Below are 22,040 nucleotides of genomic sequence, written 5' to 3'. Positions count from 1 at the left end.
CGAATCCCGGCCATGGCGGCCGCATTTCGATGCAGGCGAAATGCGAAAACACCCGTGTACTTAGATTTAGGTGCACGTTAAAGAACCCCCGGTGGTCGAAATTTCCGGAGTCCTCCACTACGGCGTGCCTCATGATCAGAAAGTGGTTTTGGCACGTAAAACCCCATAATTTAATTTTTTAAGGTAAAGCTACGGGCACAGAGCTGTTGCGCATGCGTTACGTTACAAAGTAGTCCGCCAGCGTTTGACAGTGCTTTTGGTGGCTCGGAACAGACGCTGAAGCGACGCAGCTTCCACATGTGACGGTTTCGCGTTTGCCCAGACGCGGAGGAGAAAAGCCGCAAAATAAGGAACCTTTTACAATCAGTGGCGTGTTCTATCTTATTTAACTGTTGGTAATGAGGTGTTTATGTTTTCTCTCCCCAGCTTAATCTAACGCGGATGAAAACACGGGACTCTTTTCAGACGCGCTCTCACTTGTGCGCGCTTCGCCTCCGTAGCTTTCCCTTCGTTGTCACCGAAAGTTGCCCGCGAGTATAGACAGCGCAGCCCGTGGAAACGAAGGAACATATTTAGGGCCTTTTCAGAGTGCCGAATTACTCATGACCCAGATGAGACCGTTCGAAGCCGGAATGGACAATTCCGCAATGAGAATGAAAAGATCAACTCTTTCTCCACTCTCGCTTGGCCGGTCCTCCTTTCCACTCGGCAACAAGCGGACGGGTGCTTGCCCTCCGGAGAACAGCGACGTGCCAGCGTGAGGGCGAAAGATAAATGACTTGGTTCCGCATGAAGCGGAAAGTGAGAGAGAGAGAAAGAAAAGTAAAGCCACGCCTAATGCAAAACGAACAACGGCAGAGTATAAATGCGCATTCGTACGCACGAACACAAAGGGGCGCGCACATACGGACGAGAACATTTACCTGCTCACCCATTTCTGTTTCCACCCTGCTACGGCGGTGGCAGGAAGAAAAAAAAAAAGAAAACTCGCATCGGTGGTCACCGAAGGCACGCAAAAACCTCAAGCACGCCCGCGTGCTGTACCGCAACATGTTCGCGCTCATATTGTCGTCTGTGCATGCGCGTGTATATTTGTGCCTCTGCTCCCTTTCTCCCCGGAATTAAGCGTTGGCTGCCGCCACCTCGCCAGCTTCGTTGGTTTGGAACGCTTTCATAGGTTCCACTGCTAGAACAAGAGAGAGAGAGAAAGAGAAAGAAACAAAGAAAACTAAAGGCTGAGCTTGGCCGAAAATCATCGAGGCCCCACCTGCGGACATTGCTTGTCGCCATCGGCCCCGATTCGTTCGTTATTCGTAGCGGAGGGGAGAGAAAAAAAAACTTTCCGAACCGAGGGGCTGTGGGAGCGTCGTTCGCATTTCTCAGCTTCTCGAGTCGGACAGACGGCAGTTCAGTGCCTGAGGCGTGAGGACCTCCGCGCCGGTACGGGAACCATATAAGGACCACGGCGAGCCAGACGTGGAGTCACCTGTATCATGAAGCTTATTCCGGTGAGTGGGCAGCTGAATCTTTGCAAGCGTTTCTTTAGTTCGCATGTATAGCTAGCATTTTTTTTTTTTATTGGCCGTCAACGCAAAGTCGACAATTCTTATTGGTCAGCGTTAGCTTATTGCCGTGAGTGAGCCGGTAGTAATGGCAAAGCGATTCTTTTTTTGTTAGCCAGGACAGTATTTTTTGGCTTCCCCTGCTGGCACGAAGGTTGTACGCACAGCATGCGTTCGGGTTCCTGCGGAGAAGCTGCGTGCATTCCACACTGCGGTGAACGTCAAGCGCTAAATTTATGCAGTCCTTGCCGTAGACCCTGACCGACGTCGACAATGTTCATTCGGCTCTTACCTCGCGAACCGTCGAGGTGCGATGCCTGCACAGGTGCGACAGCCGGTACGCTGCTCATGAGGCCGCCATTCTGAGACGTCTTCAGCGCGACGCTAAACCTTGCTTTCGTATTCAATGCTTCAAATTCAGGCTTGGTTTCTATGCGCATTATCGTTGACACTCATCGTAACATGATTTCTGTCATAATTTTTTCTTATTCAGTAGATTTTCTTTTATGATCTGGGTCCCCTATCACCAATAGGCCTATATAAAAGCAATTCTCCACAGATTCCAGAGGCTCGGTGCCAATCACGAGTATTCGTTTCCTTGCGAAGTTATTGAACATTATCCCAGTCTTCTGCTCGTCAATTCTTAGACTTACCCATACACCTTGTCGGTTAAGGCCCCAGACAACTCGTTGCATGTCATCTACAGCGTTGGTGAACAGGACATTTCATTTGCGAGCCGCAGGTTGCTGAGATGTTGCCCGTCGATCCTCACACCTGACCTTTCACAGTTTAAGAGCACGAACACTTCTTGTAAGCACGCAATGAAGAGCGTGGGAGAGATTGTGTCTTCCTTCCTGACCCTGTACAATCACGCTGGTGTCTGCAGGGGAACCGCTGCTGCTGATGAGAAATGTAGATTTACGTACTGGGCATGGTACACGTGGTCGTGTGAAGGTCGCTAAAAGGAAAATGCGAATGTTGGGCCAACGACAAAGCAAATAAAGCGGAGCAAAGGCATGAGCCAAATCTTGCAGATAAATCCATGCGAAATAAGTGTGCACCAGGAGAAAAACAAATCGCTTGTACAAAGAGGAACTTGACAATGCGAAACAAGATCATATGTAACGCCAGGTCGAAATTATCTCAGTTTGCTTGTGAATTACATAAGAAACACGAATTAATCTTATGAGACGTGCGTCTGCTCGAGGAATATCTTCTCCGTGAGAGACAGGTATTGAGATGTATTGAACATTTTGAAAGAGAAACCAGAAAAAGAAAGCAGTACAAACATGCGCACGATAAGCTAGTACTGTGTTATACATTTTAAAGCTGGACGTAACTACACTTCGTTATTTCTTATCCATGTTTCTTGGCTTTACATTACGCTAAGCTCAGATACAATACTTATCCGAATCAACGGTTGTCGCACGATATATCTGTCGCTGGTGCCAGCGTTTCGACAAGGAGACTTGCCCGCATCAGTGCCCCGACGAAGGCGGGTCTCCTTGTCGAAACGTTGGCATCAGTGACGTATCTCTCATTCGACAACTGTTGATCAATTCATCTATCAGCTGGTAGAAGAAAGGCGCACAATTTTACGCACACACACAAACAGGTCAGACAAGATGAGCAACACTACCAACTGCTTTAGTAGGCCTTCAATGGTCGCCTATATATTGCACCCAATACCTTTAGAGCATGGGCAGAGTCGCAAGACATGTAATAAATAAAAAGCGAAAACAGTGCTTTTCTTTCTTTTTAGTTTCAAGTCACGAATTCCTACTCGCCACTTTCTGACCGGTATATGGATACGTATAGTGTGGTATTGTGCAGTATGTATCACTATGCAACTTGCGACATGAAACCTAAAACCCATATATCTGTTTCTTTTCATGTTTTCACCTATTGTATCGCAATTCTGCGCATGTCTTGGAGGCATTGTGTGCAATGTATTGACGACGAAAACCTACTAAAACAGTTGGTAATGATGCTCGTCTTGTCCATCCTTCTCTGGGTGCGCGTGAATTTGCGCGCTTCTGATAGCTATGTTTCACGAGCTAGCCCGCAAAGAAGCACTTCAAGAATACATGTTAGTGGGATACTCTGTCCAGCTTGGCCTAATACTTACTGCAATACATTGAATGTTGTGTTGTTGAGTCTGTATAATGAACTCGCTGTGTAGTTTTTATCCCGCAGGATATATATTTTCTCGATTTTGTTTTTATCGGACTACCATAGACGCTGCCCGGACTTTTGCTGTTGCTGGTTGCGAGCAGCGTAGCGTTCAAGACCAAGAAGCTTCTGGCTCTGGCAGCGCTGAGTCATGCCGGTTTGGGTGGCATTGGAGGGCTCGGCCTTCTCGGGCTGGCCGGTCTGCATCACCACCACGGACACTACGGCGGATACCAAGGCGGACACTATGGTCACGGGTATGGCCACGGTTACGGCCATGGTTACGGACACGGCTATGGGTGGCCTTCCTATGGATACGGCTACGGATACGGGTGGCCCTCGTACGGCGGCTACGGCGGTTACGGTGGCTATGGTGGTTACGGATGGTGGTGAAAACCGGTGCGTTTCAAGTCAGTGCCGTAACGCAACAGCTGACGAGCGTCACACATTTTCTGCCGCAGTGGGCGGGTTTCGAGGCGGTGTGTATTTTGCAATGGGATCAGGTCTGAGTAGAATGTCTGTGCGGCTCTGAATCCTTGTTTCCTTATGTGTTGCCTGCTCCTTAGTCCATTACCATGAGCATCTTTAGTCACGATTGATGTTGACAAAAAAAAAAAAGATATTGTACGAGAATCTTTGTTTGTGCACTGTAACTGTTTGTCTCTTTTTCTTAGCCGTATTTTGCCACGCAGCGCAGCTGCTTCCTATACATGCGCAAGCGTACTCAAAGCGAAGTGCACAGAAACAACGCACGAGTTTCCTTCTGTGAGCAACTTTAAAGTAACGTTTGCTTAATATCAGTGCAATTATCTTGCTTCATCTGGGAGCTGTGCAGGTCATGATTGTTATAATGAAGTGCATAATGCAACGAATACTATTCGCTCTTTCGTATAGATTTCGATATGGAGGCTTCTCATAAAACTGCTTTGCTGTATCAACGGGCTAGGCACTTCATTGATCCCATATCCTTTGGTGTGACAAATTACATTCTGACCACAGCCCAGCATAGTGAGACGCCCTGAATCTGTAATGATACCCTTACGCAAACAAAGCGTAATATACGATAGAGGAAAGATGTCGATACCTTATTGTTACCACATTAGGTCCATGTCTTGCAATCTTGCTGTTTTGAAACAAATGCGTTATTTAAGCTTGTATGTTACTTATACGGCCCATAAGTAGGAATCACCGAGTGCCTACTCTACTAACTTATTTACCGAGCTCACCTGTCCTCAATGCAAACGGGATGCCGTTTTTGTTGACACAACAGCCATGCTTTCTTCATACCCGCGGACGCTTGGCCACATATACCAAATTGGCCTTAACTTTCGAGCGAAATAAAAAGAAACCGATGATGCGAACGGACACGTCTATGCACCAACATCAAGTGACTTCATTCGGGACAGAGTAGAAGTATATAAGCACACTGACAGACCTCACGAAGAAGCAAAACTGCCATGTACTTAAGAATTAACATTTACGAATGATAATTACAGTTATTGAAGGGATAAACAGGACGGGATGTGTTAGCACCGAGAGGACACATCCTTGTTTTGTGGTTGCCTCAATGGTCCCTCGTTTGTACGTACAATAAAGCTAAATGCGATTTCACACTTGGCCGCGATATCGCCATTACATTGCTGCGTACTGATTAAAAAAAAAAAAGAGGTGGGGGGTAGTGTATGCTTCTATCCAATTGAGCAACTACATTTGTTTCTGTTGCAGCGCACTCTGAATGCTCGACGACTGTAGAAGTTCGAAGACTCGGAGTCGTCTGTAAATAGTAAAAGCTCTATAGCTTAATAAAACGAGTAAACGAAGCCAAGAAGTTGTGGAATCTTTGAGTGGCTGCTACAGAGGATCTTTCCAAGTTCCATGAATTCTTTGAAGGTCATTCACTATGCAAGCGCTCTCACTTATCTTACCCGAAACATCGTGTCAAATCGTGTCGAGCCGTCACCTCTCACCACGATGTTATCGCATGTGCCCATCAGTCGTCGCACGTCACTACATTTCCTCCCGCTTTCCTCCTCGCAGCGCTGCCCTCTATCTTCCCCTCATTGCCCGTGCCCTCCTCTCTGTAGTCCGATCGACCATGCCATCTCACGAGCGACCATGCCATCTAGAACCGATGGAAGCCCCACAAAAAGCTTCGGTTTAACTGTTGCCTTGACGGTAACACAGCAACCCAGGAACTCAGAAATACAGCGTCTGCAGTAACTCAGTCCAGCCATCGACCGCAAGATCAAAAGCCGCCCAACATCCAAACGGACAAAAAAAAAGCCTCGCATTAAAAGCAATGAGGGCTGATTAAAAATTAATGACCCGCCTATCCTTTGCCTCTCAGAAACTTCGCTTACTATCTGTACGTTGTATCCCTAATGTATTTGTGCTTGTGTAAACTCATTGGACGCAGGGTGGTGGTTTTAGAGAGTCTTGTGAGGGTGGTATTGCTGTTTGTCACTTACTCGACACAACCATGCTTGCGAGTGGGTTCCTGTTGACACCATAAAAAACCAATAAACGTTCGTAAATGTCTCCGCAGATGCAGATAGAGATAGCACATGTCCATGCCATACTAATACTCTGAGAAACAGAAGTAAGCTCTACCCATATTCTCGGTCACATAGTAATCCAGGAGAAACACTGCTTTAAGGGGTAGAGTAAACGGGTAACGTCGGTTTCAGCATTCTGCTGTAAAATATGCGGTGATACGGAGCAAAGGTATGATGCCTCCCACCACAAAGTCGTCTTACTACGTCAAGTCTTGCTATATTACGTCCATGGGAGATTATTCTCCTTGCAGGGGCGCTGGATCTTGAAAAGGAAGTCGTTTAACTTCTGCATCCTGGCGATGTTTCTCAGAGACCGATTCACCCAGCGGCTTGTGACGTTTAGCAGTATTTGCTCTTACACGTACTGTGGTGCGTTATCGCTACAGGGAGGCCGTGATATGGTTAAAACACGTTGGCGGGCTAGTTGGTTAGAATCCATGGTAGAGTGTATAAGCGCGACTGGACGAGGACGAAGAAAGAAACAGATACACAGACACAGCGGTTGTCTGTGTATCTGTTTCTTTCTTCGTCCTCGTCCAGTCGCGCTTATACACTCTACCCTGATATGGGACACCGATGTTTCTGGGACCATTACAGCGAGGGAGGGACAGACAGTGCGTCAACAACAGAAGGACGTGGAGTGAAAGCTCCGAAGTACCCGCTACAGGGAAGCTTCGAGGGACGTTTCAATGCGATTAGCATTCTTAGGATACATTAGGCGCTTTCTGGGGTCTGCCTGGCTGTCTGTCTATTTGTGCCTCTAGCCGTTTTTCCGCCAAATTGGTTGACTATAGTTAAGTTATAGTTCTAATGGGTAAGGCATTGGGCTGCTGTGCTAAGGAGTTCGAAACCAGTCGTTGTGCCAACTTGTGCCGATGGGTATTTGACACTGGGTATGGACCACTCTCCAAGTAATCTCTTTGACGCCAATTCGGGTCGCTAGAATGTGTGGCTATTCAAAGAACCTGTTTGACGCCAACTGGGATCACTAGGTATGTTCACTAGGTAGGTGCCCCTCACCAATGAACCTCTTTTCCTCTAACTTGGGTCAATGGGTATGTGCCAGTGGGTAAATGCCATTCTTGAGTAAACCTCTTTGACCCCAACTTGGATCACTGGGCATGTACCCCAAGGTTGTAGCTCCTAAATGAGAAAGAAATAACTAAGGAATTTTCTGGTGCTGGGGGGAATAGAACTCGCACATGCGCAATGTGAGTACTTCGCGGCGGCGAAGTACTCACAGGGGAAACATGCTTCACAAAATAATTGAGGACATGGATCTCACGCTCGTCAACGATCCAAGGAATAGAACGAGGCTCGGCACAAGTGTTCAAAGAGACACGAACCCCGACTTAACCCTCACCAGAAATATCCCCCAAGCTTGCTGGACCAATCTGGAGGAGTACATAGGCAGCGACCACGCGCTGCTAGCCACCACTCTCCATGGGCTCGAATACAAAGCCAGGATAGGCACGGCTCGCCTCACGGATTGGACCAAGCTGCGGGAGATAAGAGAAGAAAGAGCTGCGAACGAACAGAACCAACAGCTTCAGTCAATTAAGGACTGGATTACTCAGCTTCACCAGGATGTGAAGGCGCACACCAAAATGCTTGAAACATCCACCACCACTCCAAGCATCGACGCTCGCTTGCTCCACATGTGGGAAGCCCGGCGTAGCCTGCTGAAGCGTTGGAAAAGGCAAAGATTAAATCGCAAGCTCAAGAGGCGAATAGCACTACTCACACAAGAGGCTGCGGAATACGCTACCAAGCTATGCCGAGAGAATTGGCTATCCCTCTGCGACAGCTTGAGAGGAAGACTGAGTACTTCCAAGACGTGGAAGTTATTGAGGTATTTAATCAATCCGGCCAGCAGCAAAACGGAATCCCACCACAATATGGCCCGAGTAATTCACCAATTTCCTGGAAACGAGGCGGACCTCCTTTTGGCTCTCAAGGCCCAGTACTTCCCCACACAGACATCGGAGCCTCTGCCACCCTACACCGGCACCCCTAACGAGCTCCTAGATGAGGACATTCATCTACATGAGGTAACAGCGGCGATAATGGGCTTGAGACGCCACACAGCCCCGGGAATGGACCAAATTACCAATAAGGCACTAATAAATCTTGACAGCCCCTCGCTAGTAGAGCTTACCGCTCATCTTAACGAAGTATGGAGGAAAGGAAACCTTCCCGAGGACTGGAAAATAGCCGAGGTTCGTCTGATACCGAAGCCAGGCAAGCCACCAGCCATTGAGAACCTACGACCGATCTCCCTCACTTCGTGTGTAGGAAAGCTCCTAGAGCACATCGTTCTCAACCGGCTACAACCATTCCTGGAGGATTCGGGGAAACTTCCAACAACGATGATAGGATTCCGTCCACACCTCTCAACTCAAGACATCCTACTTCAGCTGAAAGAGGAGGTGATTGTACCAGCGACACGCAACTCCCCCACGGCTATCCTCGCCTTAGATCTTAAAGGGGCGTTCGATAACGTCAAGCACACAGCAATCTTACAGAGGCTAAACGCGCTGGGCTGTGGGGCCAGGACGTACTCCTATATCAGAGATTTCCTCTCAGATAGAAAAGCCATCCTAAAGGTCGGGGACAAAGCCACAAACCTCTTCCTACTGGGCGGGCGCGGCACACCACAGGGCGCAGTGTTATCCCCTCTCCTTTTCAATATCGCCCTAATAGGCCTACCGCCGCTCCTCGATAACATCCCAGGGATCCGGCATGGCCTGTATGCCGACGACATTACCATCTGGTCGTCCACAGGGTCCATCGGGGAAATTGAGAACCGCTTGCAGGATGCTGCAGACGTGGTGAGCGACTATGCTAAGTCATGCGGGCTCAGCTGCGCCCCCCAAAAGTCGGAGCTACTCCTGGTCTCACCGCGAAAGAAGCACACATCCGACTCGCCCACTATCAACATACAACTGGAGGGACACACCATCGTTCCGTCTCAGAGCGCAAAGATATTGGGAATGGTTTTCCAGTCGGATCGCACCAATACAATATTAATTCAAAAGCTTAAAAATACAACAGCCCAAGTTACGCACATGATCCGGCGAATAACAACCAAGACAAGAGGCATGGGGGAGGCGGACACGCTTCGGCTTGTCCAAGCCTTCGTCGTGTCTCGAATAACTTACGCTATTCCATACGCACTACTCAACGAGGCGGAACTGAAGAAAATCAACACAATGATCAGAAAGGCATATAAGCAGGCGATGGGCCTGCCAACCAGTACGTCCACAGAACGCCTACTACGACTAGGTGTGCACAACACGGCCGAGGAGCTGATCGAGGCACATTTATCCAGTCAGCGAACAAGGCTGGCGGTTACGGAAGCAGGGAGGTCCATTCTCTTACGCCTGGGGCTCTCTCCCCTCTGAGCCATCCGCCGCCTCAGACTGTGAGCTTACCCCATGCCATCCGGAGAAACATCACCGTACGTCCTCTACCTCGCAATATGCACCCAGTGCACCACGCAGAGCGAAGGGAGGCCCGCGCCCTGGCCATACACAAGCGATACGGGACTTTACCCTCTACAGCCTACACGGACGCGGCTTCTTACTCCAGACGCGCAGCCACAACAGCCACCGTAGTCGTCAACACAGAACATCGGAGCAGCATTTCGCTCACACGAAACAATCCCCTCCAAGCCGAGGAAGCGGCCATAGCCCTCGCGCTCTCCCAAACAGAGGTTGAAGTCATAGTGACCGACTCCCAACAGGCGTGCCGCAACTTTGCTAGTGGCAGAATTCATAGCACTACGCTCCGGATCATCAATCAAAAGCCGCCAACGAGATCAGTCATGATCATCTGGGCGCCAGCTCATCAAGGCATTCCTGGCAACGAGGTCGCCAACCACGTGGCTCGAGATCTGACCCACCGAGCCGACGCCGAGGAATCTGAACCCGAGCGCATGCACCCTCTGGTCTCTTACCAAGACATCACACAACACTACAAGCTAACCCGCAGAACATATGCACCCCCACACAAGTCACTACCTAGAGAGCAGGAGCGATTCCTCCGAGCTCTACAGGTTAATACATTCCCCCACCCAACCAGAAATCACCTCATAGACCCTACAAAATTCTCTCCGCAATGCCGCTTCTGCGCAGAGCCCGGGTCCCTCTGGCACATAGTAGGGGGTTGCAGAGCGGCACCATTAAATCCTCCGAACCCTTACCCCACTAACGAGCTTTGGGAGAGAGCCTTGGCCAGCTCCGACCTCGAGGATCAGCAACGGCTGATTGCGAGGGCCCAGGACGCGGCCCGAGCTCAAGGCATTCTGGAATGAGGACGCCTCTCCGAAGCTTCATTCACCGAATAAAAATGTTTATTCTCTCTCTCTCTCTCGCGGCGGCGTCGCTAGATGGCGACGCGTGCCTAGAGAGAAGCCTGGCTGCATATATGTCGCATCCATGACGCGTCTGTCAGGTGGCAATAGGGCGTGCCGCTGCATTGCTTCAATGCTAATCAAATTAACACCGACAATCACAGCGAGATGGATCCTGCTGGAATTTTGATTGGAGGCAGTCGCGTCAGACGTGAGCTGCACAAAGGGTGCGACGTCGTGCTGGTTGGTTCATAGTAGCGTGGAAGCAGCGCAAAAGACGGAGACTGAGACACACCAGACGAGTGCTCGAGCAATGCCTGTCCGAGACCTCGTTTATCGCTCTTATTTCACGTGGCGATATGGGAGTTTTCGGGAGTAACCCAGGAAGACAGAAATCTAGACAAGAACGACGATTCTCCCATTTTTTTTTTCGGGAGCCCTACCCAAGCCTTTGCAAACCCTCTGCTATATTTGGCCCAATTCCTTCGCTATCTCAATGTCTTTTCAAACACTTCTGAGCTTAGCAATGACACAGTGACCGCTATAACAGACACAAGGTCCTGTATTCCGTACCTCCTTTACCAATGCCGGCCGCGCGTGCTGCCGGCGTGGTTCAGGGCTTTCGACGTAGGCTGCGTTGCTGACTTCTTGTCGAAGGACATTCTATGCCATCTTAACCGACCTTCGCCGCACGAAGCCTTTGTAAAACTCATCTTAACAGCTTCACTGCAAAAGCGCCCCGAGTGTATCACGCATCCCTGACATTACCGTGATCTATCAAGTCATGCCGTGTGGCTCGGGATTCCTCATACAGCGGAAACATATTTGTTGGCACAATCCAGCAATGGAAGTGCGAACACCACAATGCAGTGAACGGCATATACCTACTGGCGCGTACCTATTGAGCCAAGTTAGAGGAAAAGGAGTTCATTGATGAGGGGCACCTACCTAGTGACACATACCCTGTGATTCCAGTTGGTGTCATTGAATAGGGACAGATTCTTAGTGGTTCGTGCCGAATGACCAAAGTTGGCGTCAGAGAGATTCCTTGAAGAGGGGTACAATGGTTTCTAACAGAAGTGTGATGACGCCTTCAACCTTTTTCTTTCCTATCCCGTCTCTTTTTTCTTGTCGCCTCCTTTGGTGTTTCTTCTTTTTTCACTTGTTTGCTGGTTCAACACTAGGTACGTTCGCTTCACATGCCCGACCTGAACCACTTCACGAGGTGCGACACCCTGCCATTCGTTTCCGCGGTGCAGCACTGGCGCCCTCTGAACCCCACCACTCGCTTCAAAAGGTGCAGGAAAGGTGCAGGGCTGGGTTACGATTTTGCTGCACCCTCTCTATACTCTCGGCGCCGACTTGGTTCAGACGAACAGGTTCGAAGCAGCAGTGCAGCAGACGACGCAGCACGGATACGCAAGCGCCGTGAGAACCTCGCTTAAGTGCATATGCCGTGTCTGCGCAAACTCGAGTGTACTAGCGCTCACAAGCCGATAACACCAACAGTTCAGAACCTCTAAAACTTACGCACTCCGTGCATACTGCTCGGACAAAACATAACGCCTGTACTGCGTCTGCACCTTACATTCGTTTCGAGTGTCGCACTTTGCCTGCACCGCAGCAATCGGGCTGCACAATTTCTGAACTTCTCATAAATAAACGTGGTCTGGTTCACAGTAGTGCAGGCGAATTGAACGCACCTACAGCCTCGCCGTGTCGCGCATCATGGCACTAACGGCTGCAGCACGAGCCACTCTCAGCGTTCGCATATGGTCGATGCACTGGGCGGTGAGAGGAGGCGGGGGGGGGGGGGAGAACTCTTAATTTAAGAGTCCACGTAGTGGACTGTCCATATCGGCCAGCGCTCATTGGCTGGAGTTGTACGAGCAAGTGCGCAACTCACCGCACAAATCGAGCGCCTCTCTACCACCAAGACGGGCTGCAGTAAACTGACGTCCCTGGGTTACAGCCCCCAAGCTCCCAGCCGGAAACCCTGCGAGATCACAGATGAGGCGTGGGCCCACATTTACGTGGACCCCATCCTGAAGAACATGCACCCAGAGTACAACTAACAACGGCGGCAGGCGCGGGCCAAGGCCCTCACCGAACAACCCGCCCAAGACCCGCACGCCCGGTACGTGAACGCTGCGGAATATAAGCGGGAATGCTTCGCGGCAGTGGTCGTTGCGCCAGTGGTCGTTGCGGCAGCTACCGGCACCAAGACAACGGCAGCAGCATGCGGTGCACGAACGCCACAGACGCTGAGGAGGTTGCCATCGCTCTGGCGATCACCGAGGCTGAGTGTCGCACCGTGCTCAGCGACTCGAGGAATGCCGTGCACAACTTTGCCAAGGGGCGAATATGCGCGCCGGCGGCCGCCATCATCGGCAAGCTGCAACTTCAAGACCGCACCCGCCGTGGTTGCTCATTGGCTATGGTGTTGGGCTGCTGAGCACGAGGTCGCGGGATCGAATCCCGGCCACGGCGGCCGCATTTCGATGGGGGCGAAATGCGAAAACACCCGTCTACTTAGATTTAGGTGCACGTTAAAGATCCCCAGGTGGTCGAAATTTCCGGAGTCCTCCACTACGGCGTGCCTCATAATCAGAAAGTGGTTTTGGCACGTTAAACCCCATAATTTTTCAAGACCGCGGCAGCACCGTCCGTATCAAGTGGCCGGCGCACGCCGGCGAGTGTGCACCCTCACCGAACCACAACGAGACGGCCCATTCGGCGGCGCGAGCGCTTACCTTCCGCGCCCCCGAGAGTGACCGTTCCGTGTGGTGGTTCTAAACCATGGACAGATTGACCAGTTATGCCGAAGTAACCAAGTGTTACCGCTTAGCTCGACGGACAATGCCGCCTCCCCACCCAGCACTCAGTCGGGAGGAGGCCGTAATCCTAAGGCAAATACAGACCGCGTCACTCCTCGCCCCCGCAATGCTGCACGTGCTTCACCCAGAGCTCTATCCGAGTGGGCTGTGCGGTGTTTGTGCAGCGGGTCCGGCCGACCAATGGCACATCATGTGGGGCTGTGCCAGGTTCCCGACGGCAGCTACCTCCAGGACTTACCCGCCCAACTTCAAGGTGCACTGCAGTCTGCAGACAAGGACACACAACTATGGGCCATCCAGTTGGCCCGGGGTGCGCTCGAAAAGCACAAGCCTCATGACCCACTACAAACGGGCCCAACTGGGGTAGTGCAGAGTAGGGTATAACCCCGGGTCGACGCTTGGCCAGCGTCACGACGCGTTAAACCATCGTTTTCCGGCACTTTATTAATGTTATCCCTATCCTACCAGCAACTGGCTGAAGGGGCCAGTCTATTCCTCGCAGACCCGCCGTGGTTGCTCAGTGGCTATGGTGTTGGGCTGCTGAGCACGAGGTCGCGGGATCGAATCCCGGCCACGGCGGCCGCATTTCGATGGGGGCGAAATGCGAAAACACCCGTGTGCTTAGATTTAGGTGCACGTTAAAGAACTCCAGGTGGTCAAAATTTCCGGAGTCCTCCACTACGGCGTGCCTCATAATCAGAAAGTGGTTTTGGCACGTAAAACCCCAAATATTATTATTATTATTCCTCGCAGGCAGAGCTCCAGCCAATCAGCGGTGGCCAATTTGGACAGTCTATTTAGTGAACTCTTACAGAATACCCCCCCCCCCCCCCTTTGGTGACGTAATCGGTCGGAGTGACTATTTTTGGGCGGTAAACTCTTTTTGAAAGCTGTTGAAGTATCCACTTCACGAGACAAAATAAAGTACCAATACAAAACTCGTGCGCCCTACCTATCAACGAGGGGACGGCAGCCTCCACAATACTAAACACAAAGTCAGTGCTGCAGGAACGCAGATATAGCGTGTGCGGGTACCCGTACTAGATACTATCCTGCTCATTAGCGTAGCATGCCTAATAATGGGAGACAAGCGCGACACTTTTTCAACAAAGGTAAATGACGCGAAGCAGTCGCCAGAAGTTGCCTTGTAAAATGATTTTAGTGATAAGATACAAAAACTGTACAAAGAAATAAGGTCATTTTAAAAGTGCTGAAGGTTGCATTTTCAGTGCGCAGTTCGAAAACCTCAAGCAGTTTTTTTATCCCACTTACAGAAACACAACAAGAGCCTAGACCTTTGTGCTGAAGCTTGTTGCTTCAGAAGCTTGCCTTGATCGACAGAAGTTGCTGTACGGGCCACAGCACAGCGGCTGGACCAGCCATGCGACATCCCTACCATCTCTGCTTTGGTGCTGCTATCCTAGAAAGTCGCCTCGGCCTCGATATCTTGGCCCTAGGCAGGAATCCTTGGTCAGACCAAGCACAGGAAGGCTTGGTGTGGCAACTGGTGCTTGACATGCCAGATGATGTCTTTGACCGTAGTGATACTGCGCTCCCTATATCTGCTTCTTTGCCAATTGCATTGTACACTACAAATCCAAGTTTGTTACAAACTTTTGAAGTCACATGCGTTTTACCGTTCCGTCATTTCACACACCCACAACAAACACTCGTTTTCACACCTACAGCTCTAAGCTGTATCACAGATGTGGGCGCATTCGCATTCGTTTTCCCGAGGCATTAAAATATTCACCATTCACCTCCCGTTCGGTGCATATTCACCGCCAGAACTTGAAACATTTAGAGCGCGCACAACGGACACGTCTTTCTGTCCAACTACTTCACGAGTTTTTCCGCCTTCGGCAATACCACAAACTGCGTCGTTCCCTTATGTCACCCTCAGAAAACTGCATGGTTCATCCTTCACTTGCACTTCTTTCGCTTAACCTTCTTCGTTTTCTTCACCGGCTTCACTTTCCGTCTGGTCCTGCGTTCCTCAGAGACGCTCGTCGAGGAAGAAGACGAAGAAGACGTGTCACTGGGCGACTTTCTCTTCGACCTTGTCCTCGCTGAAGACCTGGCACCAGCCGACCCCTTCCGTCCCTTCTTGCTGGCTGTAGTGCCTTTCTTCTTCGAAGGCTTCCTAGTCGTGGCAGATCGTGCGCTGCGCTTACTAGAGCCGTCTCTCTTCGCAGCTGGGCTCTGGCGCGTCCTCTTTTTCTTGGTTCTGGTGCGCTTCGCCGGTGGGGAGTCACTCGACGTGAAAGACTCGCTGTCCTCCTCCTCCTCCTCCTCGGTGGTCGATTCGACGCGACGTCTAGACGACTTGCGGGTGTCCGCCCTGTGCACGAAAAGCATGCTTTGTACATCGACAGAATGTTGTAGCACACGTACTGCGAGCTAATCTCGTGTATCTCAAGGCACGCTGCGCTTACACTAAAAAGCAGTGCTGACTTGTAGTTTTGATACTTGCGACAAGTAACACCGGCGTTATTCAAGGTAGCATACAATGCCTATAGCATAAATACGAAAGTGCACGCAGAAACACAACAAACACGAGCATAATGACGTAAGCAGTTCCAGGGAAAATGAATAGCATAACAAAAAAGATGGCTTGGTAAAGTTAATTATTAGCTTATTTGACAAATATCCTACCGGGAATAAGCCGCGGATATAATAGTCTGTGCATACTTAAGTCTATGGATAGTATGGAGTCAGCTGCCGTAAGGCGGACAATTGGAGATCGCCCGGAGAGCCTTTCGTCCAGCAGTGGGCATAAAAAGTAGCGGTGGCAATGGTGGTGGTGGTGGTGGTGGTGGTGGTGGTGATGATGATTTTGATAATGATGACTACTGACGACTGAGATGAGTATGATAATTTCGTGTTTGTTCTATTCCCACGTACACTTTTGTCTTTGTGATTTACTCATAAGGCTCGAACAGTAGTCATCCTCCCCGTTCTGTCGCCAACACGCCACCGGTGTCTGTCAGGGGAGAGCGTTTCATCGCCGGTTTCTCGAAAAAAAATCGCAGTTCCGCCTGAAAGGCGAAGCACCCATTGCGAGAGCAAATTAGTAGATAACTGTACGAAGTAAGAATAGTAGTTTTATCTACCGTATAAACTTGTGAACATTCGCTTACTAATTAAATTAGTAATGGTAGAATATATGGGCGTGACTCAATGAGGAGGTAGAAAGAAACAGACGCGCAGAGACAGCGCAGAGACAGCGCTGTTTTTGTGTGTCTGCTTCTTTCTAAGTCCTTGTTCGCTCGCGCTAACACATTGTATCATGGATTAAAATGAGCGAACCCGTCAACTTGTTTTAACTAAATTACCCAGCACGGTGTCACGCGCGCCCAGGTAAACATGAACACATCTCAGATAGATGACAGTGGAAACTGCGTCTGAACACGCTGGAATTCAGAATCGCGGCAGCAGCCGCGAGCCAGTTGACCTCCGTGCATCTGTCGCTTTAACGCGAACGAAACGTCGAAAGCATAGCGCATACGAAGCTACCGGCAGTACGCGCACTCCGCAAACATCGCAAACAGCTTTGAAAATGAGACCCGTGCGGGCGCACACTTTGGCCACGGGGCAGATCGCTTCAAGGCACACGAGCGTCGGCAACGCGTCCCTACGGCGTCCGCCAAAGGTGTCTACTACGGCGTCCGCGATTCGCGCGGCCAACGCTGTAGTAGACGCCGCGGTTGTCTCCACTCTACACTCTTTACGGAGAGACGGGCGAGAAGGATATCGAGGCACCCTAGCAGCCACCCGAGAAGAACGCCCCTCCTCCCTTGCCTGACCCCCCTGCCTCGCGCGCCACCGCAGAGGGCACGTATCTGGGCTGCGTTCGCCATTCGCGCACGCGAGGTTGAAAAGCGTTCGCCGTCTCACGCTTTCACTCATACGGAACCTCACGGCGACGGCGACGGCAGAAACGCGCTTGGAATGTCCGTATAATTGCTATCGCAGTGAAAAAGCACGCCAGTGGCGTGGGACGATGCTCTTAACGTAGCCGGCGTCACATTTTTTAGCGTATACCGGCAAGGATAGACAGACGCCGGTGGTGTAACGATGACTTGACGGGCGGCGGATGGCTCCGATTCAAGCCGTCGGCCCGATTGAAGCCATCGGCCCGATTCACGAAGTCATCAAACGCCCCGTTCCGTAACCGTCGCCAACACAGAGCGTTAGCCATAGGTCATTGTTTTCTCACCGGTTTATCTTCAAAAATGAGACGCAGGCGACGTTAAGAGCATCGACAACGTTGCTGGCGTGCTTTTTTGATGAGATATCGCTGAGGAAACACTGTCGTGACGGACGCCGGTGCTGTGATGGTGACGGGACGAGGACGACGCTGTGACTCGAACCTTACACGGCGCTGTTAACGAGTATGTGGCAACTAGTTTCGTCAGTACGCTTACCGGCAATTTTCTACAACTATTGTGAAGAACGTGGATTTGGAGCTCTAGTGAGGAAATGGTACGAGCGTTCGGGTCGTACGACCGCTTGTAGTAATGTTTGGTGTCATTCATAGCGCCGTTCAAAGAAAGCATCTGCGCACTATTTCAGACTTCGAGAAAACGAGCCCACATTGCCATGATTTGGTACTAAAATCTTCATTTGAGTCCTACAAGGTTGTAGTACTTTCCCACTACAGCCACAGGGATCGTCGTTTTTATTTATTTATTTATTTATTCATTTATTTATTTATTTTACCCTCAAGCCCACATAGCTTTCCAGAGGGGAGTGGGTTCATAAAATAAGGAAACAAAATATGAAATGTATTAACATCTAAAATGCATATTAGGAGGCAATGTTAGGCTAACACAACAGAAGATTCGAATAAAGGTACAATGCGAAGTACAGCGTATAAAAAAGGAAAAAAGAAAGCACTTCACGCGACATAAAATAAGTAATTGTGTATGGTTGCATAAACTAAGCGATGGCCCGAAATGGAAAGGATATCTGAGGGTAGGTGGTTCCATTCAGTGGACGTGTGTGAAGGCTATTCAGTACGTGTTCTCCACATATAAAGAGCAAGCTTTTGTAAGATTTTACGATCCCTAGTGAGCGTTAGGTAACATGTTGGCACACTTTCTAGATATTCTTCATGGATGTACCACGCTAAGCCTGAAGTCACCACTCTTCAGTATATGCAGACCACTGAATCCTTGCGAAATCCGGGCACTGTCACTGACCTCATATTTATATTTGTAAGGCTTGACACCCTTCACTGTTTAGTACCCTAGAATTTAACTTAAATTGTCGCTTTCAAGCATAGCTCTTGGCGTTTCCTAATGTTTCTCAAAATTTAGTGCTGCATTCACAAAATCTTTGCCTGTTACCTTCAAATTATTATACTATAGAAAGCACTGGAAGAAGCATGCTCCAGTTGCCCCGTAAATATGACAGAAGCAAAGCGAATGCTCGCCACCTAAAATGGACTTGTCCAACCTTGAAAGCAGAGTGCTCCCGTACTCATATACAAGCGGACCTTCTCTACAATGCCATATACAGCTGTGAACGCTCGTTACGGGTAACGTACCAGAAAACGGCCCTCAAGTTCAAGCTCAACACGCTCCTTGTAGCACGCGTATAAAAGGTTGTGCCATAGGGCGAGCTTTCATGAAAAAATCTGGCCTCGTAGTGGCAAGGAATCTGCGCTAAAACGTGAAATGCTAAAACGCTAAAAGCATTAAAATTTGCTCGAATGTTCTCTCACGAAGAATTCTAGCGTCAGGAGCCTATTGCGACTACAGGCCCTGCACTTTTGGCATTGGGCCTTCCACTTAAAATTCTACCTTAGTCCATGACGCCTACTCTGTGCAGTAATATGACTGAAAGCAAGAAAAAGATACTGCACCACTTACTTTCGTGACATCCTAGCAGCTTCTAATTTCATCTTCTTGTGAAGAGATCGCTTTCGATTCTTCGCAGGCTTTTTCTTGGGTTTCTTTACTATCTGGTAGTAAGTGCTTGACTCAGTACAGCAAGATTCGTCACCAGAGTCCTCCGTTTGTGTCGACTCCCTTTGCGGCGACACCCGTTTCTTTCTCATTGGCACACCCTTGTGTGGTTTCCTTGTCATAAAATTCTCTGACTCTTCGTGATTGATAGAAGGGCTGTTAGATCCTGAATGCTCTTGCTTCGCACGTTGTTGGCAAGATTTGTCGTAGTCGGAGCTCTCGGTTGTGCAACCCTCCTTATCGGTTGTGGATCCCGAAGGTTCCTGCTTCGCGTCCGTCCCCACGTTTTCGGATTCTTCGGTTTGAACTGGTGCCGAGGAGTCTGTCGCGTCGTTTTCTGAGGCTTCGTTTGCAACTATCGTCGAGCTTGAATCGGCGTCAGCAGGCGCCTTGCTGTTCGGCACTTGTGTGGCTGCCTGTCCCGGAGCAAGATTTTTGTCGACCTGTTCTTTTTGCGACGTTTTCTTGTTCTCATGATGCAATCTAAAAAACCGAAGGCTAGCAATGTTTATGACAGGTTTCCTTATCGTCTTCCAGTCCTTGACAGCAGTTACAACTCTAGCCTTCCCTTTACGCGCTTTATGTTGCGAAGGCTGTGGGTCATTTGTTCGGCCGGATATTGTTTCTTTAATAACCAGCGCGTTCATGCCTTCAGGCGAGGACGAAGACTTATTTTCTTTAGCTCTTATCTCTCCTTCAGGAGCGCATTCCGCCTCCCCTGGCCTTGGATTTAGGTTCTCAAATGCGGGATCTTGAGCAGGGCTGTTCGGTTTGTCCACAACATCAGGATTCGCGTCGACTGCGTCGATTTCATTGTGGCTACCTTTGAAGGTAGCACCACACACTTCTAAAGCTGACATGCAGTCAGCCTTGGGAGAATTCGGCGCCGAAGACAGTGGTTTCGAAGTCTCTGTTCGGCTGTCATCTGTTGTCGCGAAAGCATGCTCGGTAGACTCTATTCCTTTGATCCCCGGAGTTGGGGACCCATCTTTCCGTGTCGGTGTTCCTTCGGCTTCCATTTCTAGTAAACGAGACCATTTGGAGTCGTCCGTCGTGGCGGGTCGTTCCGGCTCGCCTTCTGAGGCCTGCGTAGGCTCGAGCTCTTCCTTTACTTCCGCGTCGTTTGGAGCTTGCTTCGATGCCTCTGAGCTGCGTGCGCTGCGCGACCGGTGCTCACGGTCCCCGCTCCGTTGGCTGTGGCCACGGCTGTGCCTCGAGTGAGAGCGACTCCGGGACCTGGACACACTGCGGTGCTTCGTGTGACCTTGTGACCTGTCAGTGTATTGACTGCTGCAAGAGCAGCTACGGGACCCGCTGCACGAACGGCTGTAGGACCTGCTACAAGACCGCGAGCAGCTGCGGCTGTAGCTGCTTCCCGACCGGGACCGTCGCGGTGACCTGGAACGCGACTTGCAGTGCGACTCCGAGCGGGACCTACGAGAGCGGTGCCGGGACGCTGAGCGCGACCGTGAACGTGACCTAGAGCGGGATGTCGACGAGCATTCGCCGCTGCTGCGGCTGCTGCTACGGGAGTCTGAGCTGTAGGACCTCCTGCGGCTGCGACTTCGGCTACGGCTGCTTCTGCTGCTTGACCTGGACGACCTGGGCGAGTAGCTGTGCGCCCTGGTCGAGGCCAGGTCGAGGCGCGACGTCGACTGCTTTGACTGCTGCTGCGCCGCTTCGAGGCGCGACCAGTCGCCCGGCACCTGCGACTTCTCGAGGCTGGCCGCGAGCTCTGCGATCTTTCGGCGCATGTCGAGTATGGCGTTGTGCAGCCGGCCGCTAGAGTGGTTGGCGATGCGCTGCTCGTTGTCGTCGAGGCCGATGCAGAGCTGGCACTCCTCGCAGATGTTCTGCTTCTGCTCCTTGACCGGTTCGTTGGACTTGCGGTCCAGCATCCTGGGAGGCAAAAGATGGAGCACGGAGGGCAGGACCGAGGGGTACCGCTTAATCAGCGAACATGTTTGGCACAATGGCACAATTTTTCGATCCCTATACGTAATTTGAGGGGAAAATGGAAGTTGTTAGAACCGATCTATTGCTCCAAGGCTTAGGCTTTTCGTTGTAAAATTTGTTTGAACCGTGCGACTAAATTACGTTTCCGCAATGCCAGGAATGCCATTCCATGGGAAGACTCTCTACCAAGAAATTATCCAGCCAAGTCAAAGCAACGTCATGTATTTTGATGCCATTTCCTCGTACATGATAATAAATTTTAATGGTAACGATGGACAATATTCTATTCGTAAGGAGCCAAAAATAGAACTTATGAAGCTTCAAAAATTTTTACTGAAACACTCCGGCCAAAATACAAAAACATACTTGAGCAATCTATGACATCACACTGACGTACTGGCCAACGGTTTCCGACCCAACATTCGAAAATGGAACTTTGACCATTCCATTCGAATGGAACTTCTCATAATCAACTTATTACTACAAAATCACCGGAAGCTGATTTCGTAAAAACAATAATTTATCACTCTGAACTGATTCAGCGTTTCTCTTTAGTGTTTCCTTAAAAACGATATTAAATACGCTTGTGCACCGATCTCACTGGAAGACTAGGTAAATGAATTGACTCTGAC

At 50.2% G+C, this 22,040-nt stretch overlaps 1 protein-coding gene and 1 long non-coding RNA gene across 5 annotated transcripts in view; one reads left to right on the top strand and one right to left on the bottom strand.

Annotated features, from left to right (window-relative positions):
- LOC126528197 (uncharacterized) overlaps nt 1-22,040 on the bottom strand; it is a 113,963-nt gene that overhangs the window by 40,317 nt on the left and 51,606 nt on the right. For 2 of the 3 annotated variants that reach the window (XM_072284213.1, XM_050176089.3), the window contains 2 exons: nt 19,357-21,351; nt 14,621-15,821 (listed from right to left, as the gene is read on the bottom strand). The exons of the other annotated variant lie outside the window; for it this stretch is intronic. In XM_072284213.1, the coding sequence (XP_072140314.1) occupies nt 15,404-15,821; nt 19,357-21,351 (2,413 nt within the window). In that variant the 3' untranslated portion in view covers nt 14,621-15,403. Of the gene's footprint in view, nt 1-14,620; nt 15,822-19,356; nt 21,352-22,040 lie in introns of those variants that run through there. 3 annotated transcript variants of the gene reach the window in all.
- Nucleotides 1,305-5,554, top strand: LOC126528198 (uncharacterized). 2 transcript variants are annotated; one of them, XR_008611827.2, is made up of 3 exons: nt 1,314-1,508; nt 3,801-4,133; nt 5,460-5,554. It is a non-coding gene; the product is annotated as an uncharacterized lncRNA (long non-coding RNA). The 2 variants fall into 2 exon arrangements; XR_011890150.1 differs by having other exon boundaries at nt 1,305-1,508; nt 3,801-5,554.

The sequence above is a fragment of the Dermacentor andersoni genome, chromosome 9 (genome assembly GCF_023375885.2).
Source record: "Dermacentor andersoni chromosome 9, qqDerAnde1_hic_scaffold, whole genome shotgun sequence".
In the NCBI taxonomy this organism is placed as follows: Eukaryota; Metazoa; Arthropoda; class Arachnida; order Ixodida; family Ixodidae; genus Dermacentor; species Dermacentor andersoni.
The sequence above is the reverse complement of the archived record's forward strand: the minus strand, read 5'-3'. Positions and strand labels throughout refer to the sequence as shown.